This window comes from Aspergillus uvarum, assembly GCF_003184745.1.
Source record: "Aspergillus uvarum CBS 121591 unplaced genomic scaffold BO82scaffold_38, whole genome shotgun sequence".
Taxonomy (NCBI): Eukaryota; Fungi; Ascomycota; class Eurotiomycetes; order Eurotiales; family Aspergillaceae; genus Aspergillus; species Aspergillus uvarum.
The window spans coordinates 70294-89554 of NW_020291335.1; the positions used below are offsets into that span (position 1 = coordinate 70294).

At 56.2% G+C, this 19261-nt stretch overlaps 8 protein-coding genes and 2 non-coding genes across 10 annotated transcripts; 6 read left to right on the top strand and 4 right to left on the bottom strand.

Moving 5' to 3' along the window:
• Positions 1–53: 53 nt before the first annotated feature.
• BO82DRAFT_433438 (PLP-dependent cysteine synthase family protein) lies at positions 54–1129 on the bottom strand (the record flags this gene model as incomplete). Its single annotated transcript, XM_025640877.1, has 1 exon — positions 54–1129. The coding sequence occupies exon 1, from the start codon at positions 999–1001 to the stop codon at positions 54–56; it is 948 nt and encodes a 315-aa protein (XP_025490437.1). The 5' UTR covers positions 1002–1129.
• A 252-nt stretch (positions 1130–1381) lies between these two features.
• Positions 1382–2754, top strand: BO82DRAFT_417863 (uncharacterized protein; the record flags this gene model as incomplete). The annotated part of the gene is made up of 4 exons (XM_025640044.1): positions 1382–1722; positions 1779–2013; positions 2064–2331; positions 2366–2754. Exons 1-4 carry the CDS (start codon positions 1673–1675, stop codon positions 2752–2754), a joined length of 942 nt encoding a protein of 313 aa, XP_025490438.1. The 5' UTR covers positions 1382–1672.
• Positions 2755–4336: 1582 nt separating this feature from the next.
• On the top strand, positions 4337–6292 carry BO82DRAFT_338440 (Zn(II)2Cys6 transcription factor). The gene is made up of 2 exons (XM_025633432.1): positions 4337–4452; positions 4524–6292. The coding sequence occupies exons 1-2, from the start codon at positions 4364–4366 to the stop codon at positions 6172–6174; spliced, it is 1740 nt and encodes a 579-aa protein (XP_025490439.1). The 5' UTR covers positions 4337–4363; the 3' UTR covers positions 6175–6292.
• A 1180-nt stretch (positions 6293–7472) lies between these two features.
• BO82DRAFT_417875 (glycosyltransferase family 2 protein) lies at positions 7473–9405 on the top strand (the record flags this gene model as incomplete). The annotated part of the gene is made up of 6 exons (XM_025640045.1): positions 7473–7614; positions 7651–7907; positions 7950–8264; positions 8355–8585; positions 8683–8831; positions 8937–9405. 6 exons carry the CDS (start codon positions 7473–7475, stop codon positions 9229–9231), a joined length of 1389 nt encoding a protein of 462 aa, XP_025490440.1. The 3' UTR covers positions 9232–9405.
• Positions 9406–10300: 895 nt separating this feature from the next.
• Positions 10301–10410, top strand: BO82DRAFT_t206. Its single transcript has one exon. It is a non-coding gene; the product is annotated as a tRNA-Met (tRNA).
• Positions 10411–10920: 510 nt separating this feature from the next.
• Positions 10921–10993, top strand: BO82DRAFT_t207. Its single transcript has one exon. It is a non-coding gene; the product is annotated as a tRNA-Trp (tRNA).
• A 207-nt stretch (positions 10994–11200) lies between these two features.
• On the bottom strand, positions 11201–12696 carry BO82DRAFT_338443 (SNG1 family protein; the record flags this gene model as incomplete). Its single annotated transcript, XM_025633433.1, has 3 exons — positions 11201–11352; positions 11418–12506; positions 12561–12696. The coding sequence occupies 3 exons, from the start codon at positions 12694–12696 to the stop codon at positions 11201–11203; spliced, it is 1377 nt and encodes a 458-aa protein (XP_025490441.1).
• A 369-nt stretch (positions 12697–13065) lies between these two features.
• Positions 13066–15433, bottom strand: BO82DRAFT_313199 (glycosyl hydrolase family 79 C-terminal domain-containing protein). Its single transcript, XM_025632468.1, has 8 exons — positions 14830–15433; positions 14658–14777; positions 14473–14612; positions 14313–14420; positions 13897–14265; positions 13756–13847; positions 13664–13697; positions 13066–13609 (listed from the first exon to the last, which is right to left on the bottom strand). Exons 1-8 carry the CDS (start codon positions 15060–15062, stop codon positions 13170–13172), a joined length of 1536 nt encoding a protein of 511 aa, XP_025490442.1. The 5' UTR covers positions 15063–15433; the 3' UTR covers positions 13066–13169.
• Positions 15434–15513: 80 nt separating this feature from the next.
• Positions 15514–17236, top strand: BO82DRAFT_433442 (uncharacterized protein; the record flags this gene model as incomplete). The annotated part of the gene is made up of 2 exons (XM_025640878.1): positions 15514–16022; positions 16098–17236. 2 exons carry the CDS (start codon positions 15514–15516, stop codon positions 17059–17061), a joined length of 1473 nt encoding a protein of 490 aa, XP_025490443.1. The 3' UTR covers positions 17062–17236.
• Positions 17237–17244: 8 nt separating this feature from the next.
• erg6 (sterol 24-C-methyltransferase) lies at positions 17245–19032 on the bottom strand. The gene is made up of 3 exons (XM_025635497.1): positions 18565–19032; positions 18468–18502; positions 17245–18411 (listed from the first exon to the last, which is right to left on the bottom strand). The coding sequence occupies exons 1-3, from the start codon at positions 18766–18768 to the stop codon at positions 17517–17519; spliced, it is 1134 nt and encodes a 377-aa protein (XP_025490444.1). The 5' UTR covers positions 18769–19032; the 3' UTR covers positions 17245–17516.
• Positions 19033–19261: the final 229 nt, after the last annotated feature.

A 19261-nucleotide genomic window follows, 5' to 3' on the forward strand; every position in this document is an offset into this window, starting at 1 on the left:
CCTAACCGAGCGCTGACCCCGTTGCACCCCTCGATCGACTTTCAGGTCCACCATCAGCTCTGAGTGAACAGATCCCCTCGCACATACTTAAGACCGGTATCGCAGCCCACGGTAACCACCGTTCTCCCGGGCCCTACTTCCTTGGCCAGCTGCAGCGCGGCGACCACGTTCAGACCGGAAGAGGTGCCCACGAGAAGACCTTCCTCCCTCGCCAGCCGTCGGCACATGGCCCGTCCCTCCGCTTCGTCGATGGCGCGGGCCTCATCATACCAATCCCGGTTGAGCAGAGGCGGGGGAAAGCCAATGCCGATCCCCTCCACCGAATGTTCCCCGCCATACCCCTTGGTCAATGCCGGCGCTGAAGCCGGCTCCAGGACTGCGACACGGCACCCCGGCCACCGCTGCTTCAACGTCCTTCCGGCCCCCATCACCATGCCGGCCCCGCCGATCGCCCCGCAGAAGGCGTCAATTTCTCCCGGGATCTGCGCCAGCACCTCACGGCCCAGTGTCTCGTAGCCCGGAAAGACATCGGGATTGCTGAACTGGTCGACGTAGTAGTACCCGGCGCCCTGGGCGGCGATCTGCCGCGCTCGCTCGCGCATCGCGGGGATCAGCCGCGGTGTGATCTTCCCGGATCCGCTGGGCACGATGTCGAGATCCGCCCCGAACGCGGTCATCGTGTTGAGCTTCTCCGGCGCAAACGCATCGGACGAGACCACCCGAAAGGCATACCCCTTGACGGCGCAGACAAAGGCCAGCGAGGACCCCGTGCTGCCGCCCGTCGCTTCCACCACGGTCATCCCGGGCTGCAGATCCCCGCGCCGCTCCGCTTCCTCGATCACGGACTGCGCCATGCGATCCTTGTACGAGCCGGTCGGGTTCAGGCTCTCCAGCTTCATGAATACCCGGGCGCTGTCGGGAGGAACCACGTGCGTGAGTTCGACACATGGCGTGTTACCGATCGCGCCCAGGGCGCTGGTGGTGCTAGGTCGACTCGACATGCTGTGGCTCAGAGAAGACGGACGATGCGATGCGTAGTGTACGGAGGGAAGGGGGTGAAGAGAGCGAACGAATTGTTGGGATCAGGTGATTGGAACTTGGGTGTGAAAAGCAATTGAACTTGTTTTTGCCATTTTACTAGGTAGACCACTATGTTACGGTACTGCATGGGCTTTTATGTGTACAGTATTAGGGCAGGAGCACTCAGGCTGCATCTATCTATTGGGGTTCCGCTGAATCGGGACAACTTGCGCTTCTCCAAAATGCCAAGCCAGCCTTACCGTGGAGACAGACTAAGGAGGCGGACGGTTCGGCAAAAAAAAAAAATGGTATCGCCCCTCGTCATCTCCGATCCTGATTTCCTTTTCCCTTTAAGTTGGAATTGGTAACATGTGCGGCGGGGTGGACTGAACCATGGCCACCACCCGCCAGACACAGTGTACAAAACACGCTGAAGCCCATCGGGGAGCAGGGGTCAACGTCCGGGGACAGGTTAATTGACGTAATGTATAAATCCTGTCTCTTCCGTTGGAATACTTGACTGTATCTAGCCAGAACAGCAGAACAGCAGAATAAAGCAAAGCCTGCTGCCGAAGATTGTCTCGTTTCACCTCGCAAATCCCTCTGTGGCTGTACTACCTTCAGAATATGACGGATTCGTCGGGACCTGAAAATGCACCGCCCTCCGCCCATCGAAAGCCCTAAGAGGGACCACTCCCGTCGGTACGTCACGCCTTGTAGCCCGGGACAACCAGCTTGGCATGGTCTAACCCCGCTAGACACTACGTTCTGATCGTGTTGTCCGGATTCATGCGCAACTTCACCGCGTGTGGGATTGTCTTCGCCTATGGGGTTTACCAAGCCAAGTATGAGAAAATGGCTACCCGCCACGGCACTCCCTTCACCGGCGCCTCCTCCGCCGAGATCACCCTAATCGGGAGCTTGTCCTCGGCGATAATGAAGCTCGGCGCACCCTTTGTGGTGGCATGGTGCAAGTGTTTCAGTCCCCGCATCGTAGGATGCGTGGGCGGCCTCATATTCGGGGTGGCGAACATCCTTGCCAGCTTCGGCACCGCGGCCTGGCACTTCCAACTCTCGCAGGGGCTGCTTCTCGGCATCGGCAGCTGTCTCTCATAATACATGCCTTCGATGATCGTACCACCAACATGGTTCTCCGAATGCCGCGGCCTCGCCCTGGGTTTCATTTCGGTCGGCACCGGCATCGGGGGTCTGATGTTCGCCCCCGTGATTCAGGTCTGTATCTCCGCCCTCGGCTTCCGGGATACACTCCGGTCTACTATATCTCTTCGTACGGCCAGACGTTGGGCTACAGTGAGTCCGAGGGCGCCAACTGGACCTCTCTGAGCAACGTGTGCAATGCGATTGGGAAGGTCGCCGGACCTGCCTGCGGCGAAGGCCTGCTTCATCGTGTTCACTGTTCTGTATGGCCTGTTCGCCAGCGCCTATATCGGGCTGTCCTCCCCGGCCCTGGTCGAGCTCTTCGGTCTTGAAGACATGCCCCGCATCACCGGCATCATGTACATGATGCAGGGCGCTGCCGGGTTGGTCGGCACCCCCGTGGCGGGGCTCCTGGTGCGCACGTCCAACGGTAAGACCACCTCGCGCAGCTACCTGGATATGGCGATCTTTGTCGGCGCCTTGATGGTCGCGTCCACCCTGGCGGTCGCCTGGGTTCACGTGGAGCAGGGATTTGGTCGTGTTCGTGGGCATTATTCGTGGGTGTGGAAGCTCTAGGGTTTAGGCAGGTAAGTATGGGATATCTATCAAAGATAAATCATATATTGAAGGCGTCATCTCATTGGTAATAGGCCACAGCCGTGCTGCTATAAGCTGGATTAATGGTTATAATTTCTAGATATTCTGTGATGAGCTCAGGGCCCCTGTTGTCCTGGTTCAATTTAGTAGGTTCTTCAGCCAGGCAGGTATACTACAGGCAGCAGACTTGATAGCCGTACTACGGAGACCAAATTGAAGAGAAATAATAGAAGAGCTCGAAAAACAGCGGGCACCTGCGCCCTATCAACTAGACCTCTGGATAGCACGGCTCGCAATATGTACAGCTTGTTTTCCTAGAATGAAGTTTATCTACTTATACCCCCCCCAAAATAGGCCACTTGTAGCTGACGAACTACAGTTGATTAGTACAGCTTCTAGAAAAATAGGGAGGGGAGGCACTGTAGCTCTATTCTTTTGTTTTTGTTGTGTTTGTCAAGCAGTGGCCTTCAGGGGTTGTGCTGGCGATCCTGCCCCGGCCTCTCCATTGTAAGTGACTTGGTCAATGTGTTGGAATAGCACCGCACACTAAGTAGCCACTGTACAAGGTCTTCTCCCAGCAGGGGCTTCAAAATCCACCAGCTGAGTCACCGCCGAACTGCGCGCAGAAGGGACCGTGTCACGTGACACAGTCACAGTCGTAGCATTTGAGACAGCCGAAGTTCTATTCAAGGAGGTTAGAGTAAGCTTTTCCATGGCTACCTCTATAGAGCGCGGTGTCCTTCTGCTAGACTTCATCAAGAGCTATTCTGAGGAATAGTAGGGCACATCGCACGCAGCCCTGAGTCTCTGGACTGTACTTACGAGAAGCACCTATCGGAATAAGTCTACCTCTTGCCAATGATGGTGCATGGCACTAAGGTAACTCCTGAGCATCATCTCCCCTGCCAGGTGCGCTGCTGAAGAGTCGCTCTTCCAGGTCCTTGGACCGAATGGTTTTATCTCAATCTGCTCACTGGTTCTGGGGTGCTCAGCTGTTCTTGATGCCTCAGGTTCATAAGTATCGGAAATACCTGAGTCCCCGCTTTATGCAGCTGTTGTGATTGGCTACCTCGTCTACATCTGCTTTCTTATGCTGCTTTGATTCGCTGGACATACTGCTGATTAATTTTCAGCTATGTAAGCCATTCCCACGCATTTGTTCCTCCAAGATACAAAACATCTGTACTTCACCTTACATTATCTTTGATTCAATCAACATGATTCGCTTGATGCGACCCTGATTCAGTACTGAAGGCTCCCCCAGGGTTCAAAGCACTGCACAGCTTCTCTAGAGCTACGTATCTCGGATACTGCCGAAATGTTCCAACCTGCACGATCTGCCTGCAGGCCAGCAACGGCGCCTCGCGGGCATGGCACTAAAACCCGGCTGATTGAGACCAATCGAGATCCAGCGCAGTGATTGGATTGGAGGGGGAAAGACCCCTGTCACGTCAGTCTACTGCTATCGAGGCAGCCTACTGCTAGACCCCATTATTTAAGAGAGCCAGATCTCGCGCAATCGTCCATCATACGTTTCCTGCCAAATTCCCAATTCCCAACTCCCATTTCCCAACTCCCAACTCCCTACATGGAGTCACCGATCGAAACAGCTATTCTCTCGAAGCCTCAAAGAAAGGCGTTCTCGAAGAGATCCCGCACCGGATGTCGGACCTGCCGGTAAGTAGTCTGTCTGCCTTGGACTTGACAGACTGGCTGAGATTAACTAAAAAAAACCTTGATTGGCGCAGAGCCCGCCGTGTCAAATGCGATGAATCCCCTGGTGCATGTAACAACTGCACAAGTACCGGTCGCACTTGCGCGTATGACATGCAACGGCTTCCGCCAGCAGGTGGTCGTAAGAAAACCACCGCCAAAGCCATCGTACTGTCCGCTCCTAACGGCGCATCTGCCACCATCCGCGCCGCCATCGCAGCCAATTTCCAGTGGAAGGTGACCTCGGATGAGAGCCGCTGTCTCTCCTTCTTTCAGCACCGTTCTGTTCCGCAACTCGTGGGCTATTTGGACTCGCCTCTATGGCGGGAACTGATTCTCCGCTTGTCCTGCACGGAACCCGCGGTGTACCATGCGGTCGTTGCACTTGGGGCAGTGAGCCAGGCCAACGAGATGGCAGGCCGTACTCCAAGGCCCGGGCAGCAGCACCTGCTGCGGGATAACTGGTACAGCTTCGCGCTGGAACAGTCCTCACGCTCATTTGCTCTCATCCATAGGAGACGCAGGTCGCACGATCCGCAGCTCCAGGAAGTCATTCTGGTCTGCTGTCTGCTTTTTATTATTTGCGAATTACTGCGTGGGAACGTCACCGAGGCCACCTTCCATCTGCAAGGAGGGCTGCAGATCTTGCATACGATGAATATCGAGCGACGCTCATCGGGGCTAGAACTCAGCTCCGGTGGAGTGGACGAGTGTGTCGTGGAGTCCTTCATGAACTTCCAAGAAGGGTCAATCTACTATGGTCTGAAGGAGCCCCTGCGTTTCGACAGCCAGTTCGTCTACGACCAACCATACGAGGCGTACCTGCAGCCCTTCCAGAGCCTCTCCTACGCACGCAGGGCCTTCCGGCCACTCCAACACACCGGCTTCGAGCTGATCGCGACGTGTATGTCGGCGTCCGAGGCCGACATCGCGAGCAACTACTCCACAATCCACTTCCAGCAGCACCGGCTGATCGCCCTGCTCACCCGCTACTTGCAGGCGTTGGACGACTTCTGCCTGCGCACGTTCGGGATCACCTCCTTCACCTGCCCCGTCATGGCCACGAGCCGGGACCCCGCGCGCCGCAGGGAATACCGCGAGCTCGAGCTGACGCGGCTCACCTGCCTCGCGCTGCTCCTGGGGCTGAAGACCGCCACGTACAGCAAGCGGCAGCCGTCGGTGCCGGACCGACACCTCTGCGAGCGGAAGAGCCTGATGGCCGCCGCGCAGACGGTCATGCGCAAGTTCGACGGGCCGGACCGCCCCGCGTTCGCGCCCACCAGCACCATCGTGGCGGCCGTGTACATCGCCGCCCACGTGTGCCCGGACCACACCTTCTACTGCCTCGCCAGCGACCTGCTGCGCTCCTGGAGCTCCGACGAGGGCTTTATGAGCTCGACCATGAACGCCAAGATCCTCGACGAGTCGCTCAAGCTGTACCTGGCGCAGGTGTGGCGCAGCGCCGCCCCCTTGCCGCCCGGGGTGACCTTCACCACGGACGCGGCGGGCCTCCAGGTCACGGCCCACCTGACGTATTGCGCGGATGGGGTCGAGAAGCGCCGGTCCATGGTTCTCGAGGGGGATGAGTCCCTCGTGGCGGAGCTGCGGGCCATCGACAACTCTCGGGATTGGGCGTGTTCGCGCGCCTTGGGGTTGCTGGAGAGGAAAAGTTACTGTGAGGACTGATCGGTATATGCATTTGCACTCGGACACTATAGATAACCTCTAGACCATGAATTTGTATATATTCGATGTGAGTCCCTGTTGTAAGAGCGAAAATCAAGCTTACAGATCTGCATTCACCCAGCTGCGCTGATGTGTCATGGTGCATGGATCTATGGTTCGTCCACGGCTGAACCATCCCTGCGAATTTCTCGTAACCGGATCTCTGAGCTTTCAAGAGTAGTAGGTAGCCCAATTGACTATGCGCGTGATGCCCCGATGGTCCTATCATGACCCATTGAAATAACCAGATCAGACTGTAGGAATCACCATGCATCCTAGGGAGTAAGGGAGCAGGGTCCGTCTACGAACCAGATCACCTGGACTCAATTGAGGCAGGTGGTATATAAGTCCTTTCCCCCTTTCTACTCTCCTTGTTGAATGAAAAGCATCACTGACATTTAGTCTACTCGCTACTAAGCATAAACTTTGTGGAAAGCAAAGCCGAATTGCGCAAAAATGTCCTTGGGTGATATTTTTCCCAAAGAGTAGCAGAAGCCCTGTGTTCTTCGTCTGCCTAGCCTCTGGTTCCCATCATGCGTCACACTGCAGATAAATCAAGACTTTCCAAGGAAGATGTTGCACAACTTCTCAGTCGCTCGATCCTGTGCGACCGGCATGTTTGATGCTGTGCGAATTTCAGCTCTGGAACTTGCGTGGCTGCTGTCGCACTGCAGATGGTTCATGTATCCACCGTACGTGAGGGACGATTTACATCGACTTTATCTCAAACAACTTTTGATGAGACGGCCGGTCACGTCGTCGCGGTTAGTGGAGACTCGTGGCTGCTGTTATTGCGCATCGCCTTCGTCCACTCACCAAAGGGGCGCGAGTCTGGCTAAGGTTCTCGCCGATCGGTCTCAATCAGGACTACGATCGTCGCAAGACGGCCATCGAGCTGAGTCTGATGGTTTCGCAAGCAGGCGGAAAGCTGAACAGTGGGTTCAAAATGGTCGGCGGTGGTTCTCGCTGATGCAGTCCCAGTCAGCTTCACATTGCTTTTGCGAGGCAGGACTAGTGGTTTGCAGGGCTCTCTGTAAAGCTAGTTCGCCAGGGTTGTTATTCTTTGTGGAAAGGCTGCCAATTGCATACATATATGAGTCGTGTCTCAGATGTTCCAGCACAGTGGTTCCAGTCTCATTCCAACCTCCAATCTGCTGGGACTTAGTCACGGACATTCTACATTTCCTCGTGGTAACGCGACAGGCTGAGACTTTTGACTGCATCTCTGCCTTCCCAGCCTTGCCTCTAAGGCTTGCAGCATGCGTTCTCAAGATGAAGTCGATCTAGAACGGAAACCCTTACTCGACCGACGCTCGCGAAAGCTCTTCCAGATCCTAAATTACAACTGGGCGATTTTCCCGTGCACAGCCTTTCTATCGTTCCTAGGTACGCGCAAGGCCTGTCTCTGATTATCTCATGCTTACTGGTCCGTTGTAGGGGTATATTTTCTGATGGTGTGGGCGGGTGTCCCCGAAGCAATTGTGCAACCGGGGGTGCTCTGGACGCGCGACTGCACGATCATTACCCTCATCATCACCCCGTTCCTCCTCGCCCAGTTCCCCCCCTACTACATCCTCTGGGGCATGTGTCTCCCCATCCGGCCGTTCTCGTACACCCAGGCCCCAAAACAGCGGCCCTTCCGCAGTCTGCGAGTCGTGCTCGTCACCAAAGCGACCAACATCCAGGGAAGTACTGTCACTGCAACATCCCTCTCCCTGTACTGACCAAAACAAAAGACCGTCCTCCACACCGTCGAGCTCTGGAAACCCCTCAGCCAAGCCTTCCGCCTCAGCTTCATTGTCGTCGTCGACTCAGCCCACAACCCCTTCACCACCCTCCTCCCCAGCTGGGTCGAGCAGCTGCAGTGCCCGCCTTCTTTCCAGGCCGCGCGCGCCACCCACAAGGCCCGAGTACTGGAATGGTACCGGCGGCACAGCAGCCTCACCGACCGGGACTGGGTGCTGCACCTGGACGAGGAGACGGAGATCGACGACTGCCTCATGCAGGCGTGTTTGGACTTTATCGAGCGGGGGAGCGATGATATTGGGATGGTGCGCACTTGTCCTATGCCTTTACCCCAACCCCTTCTTTCTCAATCTCTCTCGCCCTCCCTTTTCATGCAAAGCCCTGACTAAAGAAAGGGAACAATCTACTACAACGCCTCCTCGCACTGGAAACATCCCTTCACCACGGTCGCCGAGATCCTGCGCATCGCCGAGAACTTCGGCCGGTATCAGCTCCCCGTGCGGTTCTTCCGGCAGCCGTTGCTCGGGTTCATGCGCGGCAGTTTTTTGTTGCTGAACGGCACGGTCGAGAACGCTGTGACTTGGGATACGGACTGTTTGACGGAGGATCATTGGTTCGCGTATTATGTACGTGCCCTTCTCCCTGCACTCCCGTGTCCGGGTGCGAGAGTAGGGCGTGAGCTTTTAGCACAAGCCCTACAGACGACTGATTGACGGAGGATAGGCCGCAAAGCAAGGCTTCACATTCGGATGGCTGAACGCGATCGCCCGCGAACAGGCACCCTCCACGCTGGGCGATCTGCTCCGACAGCGCCGGCGGTGGTACAGCGGAGAGCTGATGATCCCCAGCTGGGCGCTGCGCGTGATGGTGATGTTCAACACGTTGGAGTTTGTGGCGCATTTCTGCTTGTATGTGCCTCTCCCTCGCCTCTAGCTATGCTGGGATTGCAGCTCTCGTCTTTGTTTATATAAAGAAAGATTGCTGATATTATGGGGGAGAATGATGACCATGATCTACGGCGGCTGGACCATCTCCGTCTCCTACGGCTTCTTCGTCTGGACCACCTTCAACCTGGCCGTGCTGCTGCACGGTCGCGTGGTCGCGTGTCTGATGGAGGATCTGGACTGCCATGCCACGGCACTGCTGGATATTCCCCTACATGTCGTGCTGACGGTCGTGCTGGCGCCGGTGGTGGATTTGGTGCAGGCGGCGACGTTCCTTTCGGCGGTGGTGTGGCCGACGAGGGAGTTTACGGTCATTCGGAAGGATTAGCTGTCGCTGGGAAGAGGTTGGTTGTGGTTTTGTTGCTTTGTTATTGTTGTTGTTCTGTTTTGTGAGGGTAATGTTTGCGGGGGTGGATGAAGTTCTGTTGCTGGTGAGTGCTTGAGATATTGTTGTGCATCCTCTATACTAACTGCTATCTTACTCCATGCTTGAGTATTTGCACTGAATCAACCACCCACTACCCAGGAGGGACAAAAGGAGAGTAAATGGAGTAGTAACCCAGCTCACCATTCCAACCAAGCCCTGTCGCAATCTCAATTACTCTGAACCCCACACCCACACATCTACACCCACGTGTTTCCAACTCTTGCCTTTGTTCTTTTAGTCGCATCACGGCCAGTGATATGAGATGAGTTGGCATAAGTATGGGCAACCGGACTGGACTGTATTCTGGTTCTGCCTCTAGGGCCGGGGGGATACCCAATTCGACTGCATCGGGGTCCGGTTCATGCATAGTTCGGGGACCATGTAGCGAGGGGCTATCTGAGTGTGTGCTATACTGATTGTTGTCGTGGCCGTCGTGGCAATGCTATTTTACCGTCGTGCCCTGCCTTGTTTTCTGATTTTATTCTTACGATGCTGGGCGGTGCGGATCTAGTGAGGTGTAAAAAGCGCTGTGTTCATTGTGGAGGATATTGATCCTCATCCTGTTTCTGGGATACTCTACATAATTTTATCGTGAGTCTCCACAGGGGAATGAAGGATCAAACGCAAAGCATACAGTTGATGTTGGGTATCTAGCAGAGTGCTAGAACAATTGGCACGGGACTGAGGTTCTGGTGTGGCCTGTGCCCTGATGAAATTATATATCTTGCGCAAACCCGGCACAATACCAAAACAGAATCTCGCCACCAACAACGAAACATTAATCCACAGACTCAGACATATGAGAAATACTATCTCTCTATAAAATCAAATAAATCCAGTAGATTTCCAACACAACCACCCATACACCATAGCCCTCAAAACCTAACACACTGCAAACCAGATGTATGCTGCTGATTCCCCACCACGCCCTAGACAAGGTTAGCAAAAAGAGCGGCACCTTCAACAACTTGTCTCGATGGTGTAGTTGGTTATCACGTGGGTCTCATATCGCAGCATATGACTCGGAAGCGCAACTTCTGGGCGATCCCAAGGCCGGGAGTTCGAACCTCCCTCGGGACATTTCTTTTTTTCCCACCACCGTGCTGTAGAGGTGGGATGGTTTTCGTTCTTTCACCTTGTGATTTGATTTTTTTTGTCCCGAAAGAATGGGACTGCACATTGCGTCATTACCTCTGGATACCTTCTTGGTCCCTGGGTCGGTCGTGCTGCCGAAACCTTACGTAGAGTATCATGGTACATACGCACGCGACATCGGGGTTACCGCAGCATGACGATGCAAACTGACTTCCGTTCCCGCTGGGTGGTCTAGTCGAGACACATTTACAGGCAGAAGAGCTTACACAGTTCGGAAAGAATCATCAGCAGAAATCCGTCGCATTGAGCAAATCCCCTCATATAGATCCGAACAGACCAGAAGAATCATCCAAGACCAAGAGTACGTGTTATTGCTCGGGCCGCAGACTTGTACTGTAGTACCCCCACCCGCAAAAACAACTCTTCAGACATCTTTCATTCACCATCACCTAATCTTGCCATAGCCTGTGGGCCGCAAAGTTAGTCATCCAGAATGGGCCTATGGCGCAATTGGTAGCGCGTACGACTCCAGATCGTAAGGTTGCCTGATCGAGCCGGGCTGGGCTCATCCATTCTTTTTTGCCCTTCCCTTTTACACCCGGTAGTTGTACCCTAATTTCCCTCACTTCACAATGGTAGGTAGTACGTAGATAGATTACGATTACATCTCTCGCATATCCCAGCACGAAAGAAACATTAATATTCTGCTAGGCATAATCTAACACTCTAATCTATTATTACCACAGAGAGTAAAAATCTGCTCCGACACAGGCATTCACGCCCACCCCCGCTTCTGCTTCCACTGCATGAACTTGGCGGCGAAAGGGAAGAGCAGGATGGAGAGGGCGATCCAGATGAAGAGGACGGCGAAGTCGAGGCCGATGCGGGAGTGGGTGTCGAAGAGGATGGTGCGAAGGGCCTCGACGACTGTTTTTCCTTCGGGTCAGTATCATCGCGATGTATGCATTCCCAAGGAGGGGAGGGGGACTTACTCCGATGCAGCGGCCACGCGTACCCCCACCGGAAGAACCCCGGCGCCAGATCGATGGCATAGAAGCCCGTGGCGACGTTCGTGATCACCCAGAAGATTAAAAACAGTGAACTCCACGGAAACCCGATGATCATGGCCATGTTCTCGCAGGGAAAGCCCAACGCACACATCCCCACCCAGTTCAGCATCCAGTACACCACGAACGAGCCGTGGCCGTACGCGTTGGGGTTGTCGGCGGGCTCGACGGGCGAGGCCGGCGGGTTGGTGAAGGGGATCTGGAAGGCGAGCGAGACGAAGCTGTAGAACAGCGAGAGGCAGAAGTACGTCCCGATGTTCGAGACGATGCGCCACAGCAGCCACTGCGGGATCTTGAGCGAGGGGCTGTTGGGCGTCTTGAGGAAGCGCAGGTGCACCGGCATCATGAAGGGCGTGTTGAAGAACGCCAGGATGATCAGGTAGATCAGCCCGATGCTGGTCGCCGGGGAGATGACGGCCGGGCCGAAGAAGCGTAGGTCAATTTGCGTGAAGCCGATGGCCGGGTTGAGGGCTTGCGCCGGGGTTTGCGTTAGGTTGGTGCTGGTACTGGCCGTAAGGTTCTGGATCCAGCGCGGCCCGAAGTAGCTGCGCACCGCTTGCTCCAGCCCCCAGAATTCGGGCAGGATGTAGTTGTAGTAGGTGGATTCGTCGCGCGCGCTGATGATGATGAATTCTGCTGCACCGTAGGGGTCGTACGAGGTGTTGCCCCCGGTGACGGCTCCCTGGAGGAGGGCGGTCGCGTTGGCGTTGATGATGATGGCCGCGTAGGCGTGTTCGTCGTACACGCTCTGGCGCACCGCCCACGGGTCGTTGTTGAAGTCCGCCGGCGAGCGGATCGTGTACCCCAGTGCTTCCGGGTTGGTGCGGACGGTCTCCTCGACTACGTGCGTGATGGCTGGGCCCACGATCGGGGTGGTGTTGCGATAGGGCTCCACTTGGCCGTCGAAGTCGACGACCCAGACGGTGAGATTCTGGAAGCGCGTCTCGAGCTTGAATTGCACGGCCCAGAATAGCGACAGAATGCCTAGGATGAAGGTGCAGAGAACCAATACTGCTCAAGGGTCAGTTTTGATGTGCCCTAATTTACCGTCAGTTGGGCCAAACTCACCGGTCTTCCCCCACTGGAGGAAAACATGACGTCGGACTGGCGATAAGGCAGGATCGAAAAACGAGACGCCGGCGGGTGGCGCAGAAGGCTTGACCCCCGTCTCGGCCTTGTCAATGGACTCCTCGGCGCTGCTCATCCTAAAGGAACGGAAGGATTACGAGGCGCAGAGATGGCTTGGATTGATGAAGGCCAAGGATGTAACCAACAAAAAGGGACCAGGCTACCAACTAGCTCCAAGGCAGGCGAGCGGGCGACTTTTAACCCTAAGCATGGCCGATGGCTTGGATGCATCATTTGTCGACGCTGGCTGCGTAATTCGGCCTGTTATCCCCTTCGAGTAATCAAATTCTTATCTCCGGCGCAGATGCAGATCCATGGGTCTCATTGGCCGCGCCTTCGGCCTCGATCGGGGCCCGAAGGGACGCGAGCAAATTTGCTTAGTGACCTTGTTAAAGGGGTCTGGGTCAGGAGACTGAATCCATGGCTCTGCTTGTGCCGGATTCCCGGATCTCGGAAATATTTGCTCAATGCTTACTTATGCTTATACAGTCACCCGCGATCCATCCATCCCTTGCGCTACCCGCATCCTTATCTGATGGATCTATCCTACTATAGATAAATAAGCAACGCCTCGGACTCTTGCACAGTGAAGGTCGCCTGGCCGCTCTGCACCGCCGTCGTCTCCGTCTCCTCCGTGCCTTGCAATGCACACGTCCCGTTGGCAAATGTCTGTCCCCCGATGGTGATGGCCCCCGCTCCCACGGTCGTAGTCGCCGCATCTCCCGTCAGTCGCTTGGCTGATACGGTGGTCGAGGACAGGCCGCTCAAGGTGATGTTGACGCTGCTCCGTGTCCCTGAGGTGTAGTACTCCGAGTTGTACAGCAGCACCCGCGACGGCGCGCCGCTGCTGTCGTAGATCGTGTACGCGGCCACCCGGCTGTCGCCGCTGTCCAGCTGCGCGACCTGCGACGCTCCCCCGAGCGCCAGCGCCGCGGTATAGGCGCCAAAGAATGGGGCGTTCACGGTCTCGTCCCACCAGCAGTACGGACCTGCACGTGTCAGAGTCAGTATCGCCCTCATACTGCACTTTATCGACCACTTACAGTTGCCAATGGTTCCCTGATGGAAATACAGTTGCTGTCGACCGTGTCAGTTCTGTCATATCAGCATCCACGTGGACGGTTTGCTTCCTCACCTTGATCCCCAGAATAACCGCCTGCATCGCGTAGTCTAAAATCCACAAGCCCGCGCCAAAAGTGGGACTGATCCCCCCGCCTCCCCCGGTTGCTGCTCACGCATTAGTTGGCTGACCACTTCCAGGATGAACTGGACGCACCGGAATTGGTCTCCCCCATCACGAAATCCTTGTCAAGCTCATGCGCCGCGGACACCTGCGACTGGAACGCGGTCACGCCCTCCACGATCTCCTCGTGGCTCATCAGCCCATCGAGATCCGCGGTCGAGGCGGAGTAGGGGTAGTAGTGGTGGCAGAAGGAGCGCACGTATTGCGTGGCATCCGTTTCTTCCTCCTCGCCCACGAGGTTGGTCACCTCGTAGGACCCTAGTCCGAAGAAGACGCCCGCTTGGATGATGGCGGTCTTGTCGAGTGCTGTTGCGACCGAGCTCTGCCATGCGACTTGTGACACGGCGTCGGCGGCAGCGGTCCAGGATTTGCCGTCGGCGATAGGGTCGCTGGATGTGAAGACTGGTCGAGGGTTAGATCGGTTGGAATGGCGGGGCAGGGGAACGTACAGTTTGGCTCGTTGCCGAGTTCGATGGCGTATAGGTTACTGATCGTGGAGGTGGCGACTTTGGCGGCTGCGATGGTGTTGTTGATGTTGTCTAGGCGTCTATTGAACCCTGGAGAGGGTTAGTACGGTGGGTGACAGGGAGGTGTCTGGTGGCTTCATACCGATGGTGACAGATCCACTATAGCTCGCTGCGATGTCCATGAACGAGTCTCCGAAGGTCAGCGTCTCGGGGGCGTCGTCCGGCGAGGCGACGGTGTAGGATACGGCAGACGATAGGGAGGCGTTGTATGTCGCGCGGTCCCTAGTAAGTCAGTGGGTGAAGATTGACTCGAAGAGGAGAACTCACTGGGTGGTTCCACCGATCCGGATCGGGGGACTCGTTCCATATGCATCGGCCAGCACTCCCAGACAACCGTCGGTCAGGGACAACTGCTCGAAGTACTCGGGGAACGCGAAGAACTCGAATCTGGGTTGTTAACTCTCATACCAGGGATGAGCGAGATCGAGAGAAGACTCACGACAAGCCCACCGGCGCAGCATCGATCTGCGCACTCGCATTGGCAGGCACAGAAGAAGGGATCGCGAAGCTCAAGCCGTTGGCCACGCTCGCAGTAGTCAACACACCGCTGACTATGGCAGTCACACCTAGTTTCCTTGTAGTCATCGTCAAGTTCTGTACACACCCGAAGATTGATGGAGTTACAGTTGACCGGCTTGACCTGGGAGCCGTGTGGCCATAAATGGAGCTCATCCTACGCTCCTACATCCCCTCGGTTATTTATCTGGCTCAATGGCTGGCCAGCAGGAGCCCCTCGGATAAATTGAGAGCAGTTCGTCAGCCCACATGCAGGTGTCTCGGAGAATTGACCAGCGAGCAGGTCGACTCCAAGATGGATTGGGAGAAGATCGACTCCAGTGACGCTCAAGTGCGGGGAAAACGCGGAGAAGCCGGGGTGAGCAACGATCGAGTTCTTCCACCAAACACCATGCGTCACTTGTTCTTGTTGTAGAATTAACTTGTGATATAGTCAGAAGTCTCAAGGAGAGATGTTGGACATAGCACCATCAGTCCAGCAGAGAACAGACGGAGGGATACCCTCCCATACAAGATAACTAACTTTGAATCCACCACATGAAGTGACATCAACAACCTCACCTCAACCCTCAACCCTCAACCCACAACCCTCAACACCACCACCAACATGACCGTCCCCGACCTCCACCCCCAAACCTCCATCCTCTCACCAGATCCCCCCACCACCCACCGTCTCAACGCCTGCGCCTACCAACAAAGCGCCCTCACAACCCTCGCCCACACGCAATACGCCGCCTTCTACACCCCGACGCCCGACCCGACCACGCGCTTCCTCACCCTCGCGCGCCGCGATCTCTCCAACCAAACCGGTGAATGGCACCACCTCACCTTCACCGACTACGCCCAGCGCACCGACGACGGCCACAACACCATCTCGCTGGGCATCTGCGCCGGCGACGGCACTATCCACCTGGCCTTCGACCACCACTGCGACACCCTGCACTTCCGCCTCTCCCAGCCGGGTTTGGCGTATGACACGCGCGAGACAAGCTGGACGGCTGCCAGTTTCGGGCCGGTGCAATCCCATCTGCCTGGGTGCAGCACATTAGTCGATGTCACTTACCCCCGGTTCATCTCCGCAGGGAGGAACCTGTTCTTCGAGTGTCGCATCGGACGGTGTGTCATCTTCCCCTTGCCTTTCCCCATTCTCTTCCCCATTCTCAGCACCCACCCCTAATGAAGTGAAAACAGAGCAGGCGCCGGCTCAGAAGCCCTATACGCCTACACCCCAGCCCTAACCACCCCAGCCACAACCACAGATACACCCACCCTCCAATCCGCAGATGCGGGCTCAAAGCTAGGAAGATACACCCCCCACCCCACGCACCAAGCCCTCTATCTCCACGGCCAAAACTGCAACCCCTACCCAAACGGGCTCTCCTTCCACCCCCAAACCAACACGCTCCATCTCACCTGGACGAACCGGCATTTCGTCCCCTACGACGGAGCAGGGGACCCGACCTCCACCGCGCACAAGGCACAGGCGGGGCCGAACGGGCCCGAGAATAACGAGGGGCTTTACCATGTCTTTGCTGAAGTCGATGACGCTCCCCCGGGAGAGGGGATAAGCGTGCGGTGGCGCGGGGGTACCGCCAAGGAGATCCTTGCAACCGGTGCGTTCGGCGCGGACCTCCCAGCTGAGGAGAAAGCGATAGGGCTGGACTCCCAGGACCCCCGGCTCCGGGTGAGGGATATCCCCCGCGGCAGCGGGATTATGAATCAGGAGGGCCAGTTTGTCGATGCCGATGGCGGGGTGCATGTTTTGAATCGCGAGAATACCCGCCAGGGCAGGGAGGAGTGGGTGTATTATGCTTGTCTTCCGGACGGAAAGGGGAAGGCGGAGGCTAAGTGGGAGAGCTGGGCGTTAGAGGGGGTATATCCAACGGAGACGGGGTTAAGGGGCAAGGTGGTTTGCGTTCAGGGTAGGGTCTGGTTTGTCTTGCCGGAAAATGAGAGGGAGGAGTGGGTGCTGGCGCGGTGGGGGAGGGAGGACGGGTTGGAGGTGGTCTGGAGGGGGAAAGGGTTTACCGGGGAGCCGGTGGTGGATGAGCGGGCGTTGGTGGAGTTGCGGGTTTTGTCAGTGTTTGGGTTGAGGATTGCCGGGGAGGGGAGGGAGGTTGTGGTTGTGACGTTTGGGTTGGAGGAGTTGAGCTGATAGTTTTTGGAGTGGATGCGCTGTAGGACCGAGTAAGTCGCTTCTATATCAACCCTTCGCGGATGGCTCGATGAGAAAGAGAAGGACAAGAATAGGGCGAGGGCTAGGAAACGGAAATCGTCGGGTGAGATGCCGAAAGACAGACACTGACGGAATCTCAATACGCAATACAAAGCACTTCTGCATATGTCATCTCTTGATATTAACTATAACTAAATCATCATCCATGAGCACATACTCAGCAATGATCCGTCCACTGCCCCCAAACGGACAGCACATAAAGACACGCATCCCACGGCGGTATGCAACAATGTAACATGTAGAGAAGGAAACAACAAAGAAAACCTGGATATTAAAGAACATAGACCGCCGCCGCCGTCTATGAATGCTCGTGTGGGATGCGGTCGCAAAGAAACGCAATTTTGTACAGGCGTGATATCGTATTAACAATCCGGTTACTCGGGCTTGCGAGCAACCATCAGGTACATCGGCGTGAACAGCTTCTTCTCACCACCGGCCACCAGACAGTCACCGGCCAGAGCCAGACTGTCGGCGGTCTTCTGCGAGCCCGCGGGGGCGAATCCGATCTTCTCCAAGGCGCCAACGAAGCGGTGCGCGATCCCACGGCCCCACCAGGTCATGCGCGCAATGGTGAAGAAGTCCCAGATGGTACCCATGTGCTTGAAGGAGCCGGCCAGAGGATAGTACCAGGGGATCGAGTCGGGCCGGTCGGCCAAGTCCTCGTTGTGGAGGAGCTCGAAGCCAGCGTCCTTGACGGCCTGGAGACCCTCGGACACCTTGACCATGTTGGAGATACCGTCACCCTGCTCGATGCCCAGACGGATCTTGCGGTGCTCGGCGTTGTCGTTGTCGTATTCATCAGTCATCAACCATTCGTACACACCGAAGACACCGCCGGGCTTGAGCACGCGGAAGATCTCCTTGTAGACACCCACCAGCTCCGGGGCGTGGCAGGTGGCCTCGATGGCGTAGACGGCGTCGAAGGTGTTGTCCTCGAACTTCATCTGCATGAAGTCGCCCTTGACGAAGTTCAGCTTGTGGCTCAATCCCTCGCGCTCGGCGTAGCGGGTCGCGCGCTCGATCTGGTAGTCGTTGTTGTTCAATCCGGTGACGTTGGCGTCGGAGAACTTGACAATCTCGCGAGCGGGTCCGCCGACACCGCAGCCAACATCGAGAACCTTCATGTTGGCCTTGATGCCCATCGTGTGGGCCAGGTAGTGTTCGTGACGCGCAATGGCCTGGCGGAAGGGCTCGCCAGGAGCGAAGCGGCAGAAGTGGAAGGAAGTTCCCCAGCCGTATTCGTAGAAGTCGGTGGCCAAATTGTAGTAGCTAGGAAAAAAGAGTTAGATGGGCAATTGTGGTCAGAGCGGCGATGGGAGACATACTGTCGGGTCAAGGTCGCATACTCCGCTCGGCGGGCCTGATGTTTGTGATTGATTAGCTTGGCCCAGCGGCAACGGGCGCCGGTTGCACAGTGCTTACCGCGCGAATCTCCTCGGTCTCGTCCTCGGCGCTCTTGTTGTCCCAGTGCTTGAAGTACTCGTCAACGGCGGCCTTCTGGGCAGCGGCGTCCTTGCCACGCATGGCAGCAATACCACCCTGGGCCTGCGCGGACTTTCCATGCAGGACACGGTTGAACTCAGCGTCGCGCACATGGTTCTCCTGTTCCAAAGCGGTGGGAGCCATTTTGAGAGTTGAAAGTGGTGGTGGGGATTAAAAAGGGGGTAAAGCCGGGTTGAAGAAAAGTGGGCTGTGCGAAGAATGAAGAAAGGGACAAGAGAAGAAGAGAAGAAGAGAAGGCAATTATATATCCACGACCCAGTTGAATGGAAGGGAATTGATAAAAAGAAATTGAAGCCGAACAGGCAGCAAAGAAAGGCAGGAAGAGGGGGAGAAGAGGAGGAGGAGGTGAAGTGGAATGGAATGAAACGAAATGAGATGGAAGGGAAGGGCCACCGTAATGTCCTTGAAGGGAACACGCAAACACGAAGAACGGGGAAAGAAAAGGGAGGCGGTGGGACTGACATTTCCCCAGCCAATCACCATTGCAGTGCTGGCCAGCCAACCAGACACCCATTTCGAGGCTGCACTAGACCTGATCGGGCCTTCCGGGGTTCTGGCCGGGAAGAAAGTGCAGCCGAACGGGACGATGGAACCACGCCTTTCTTTATATGGTCTA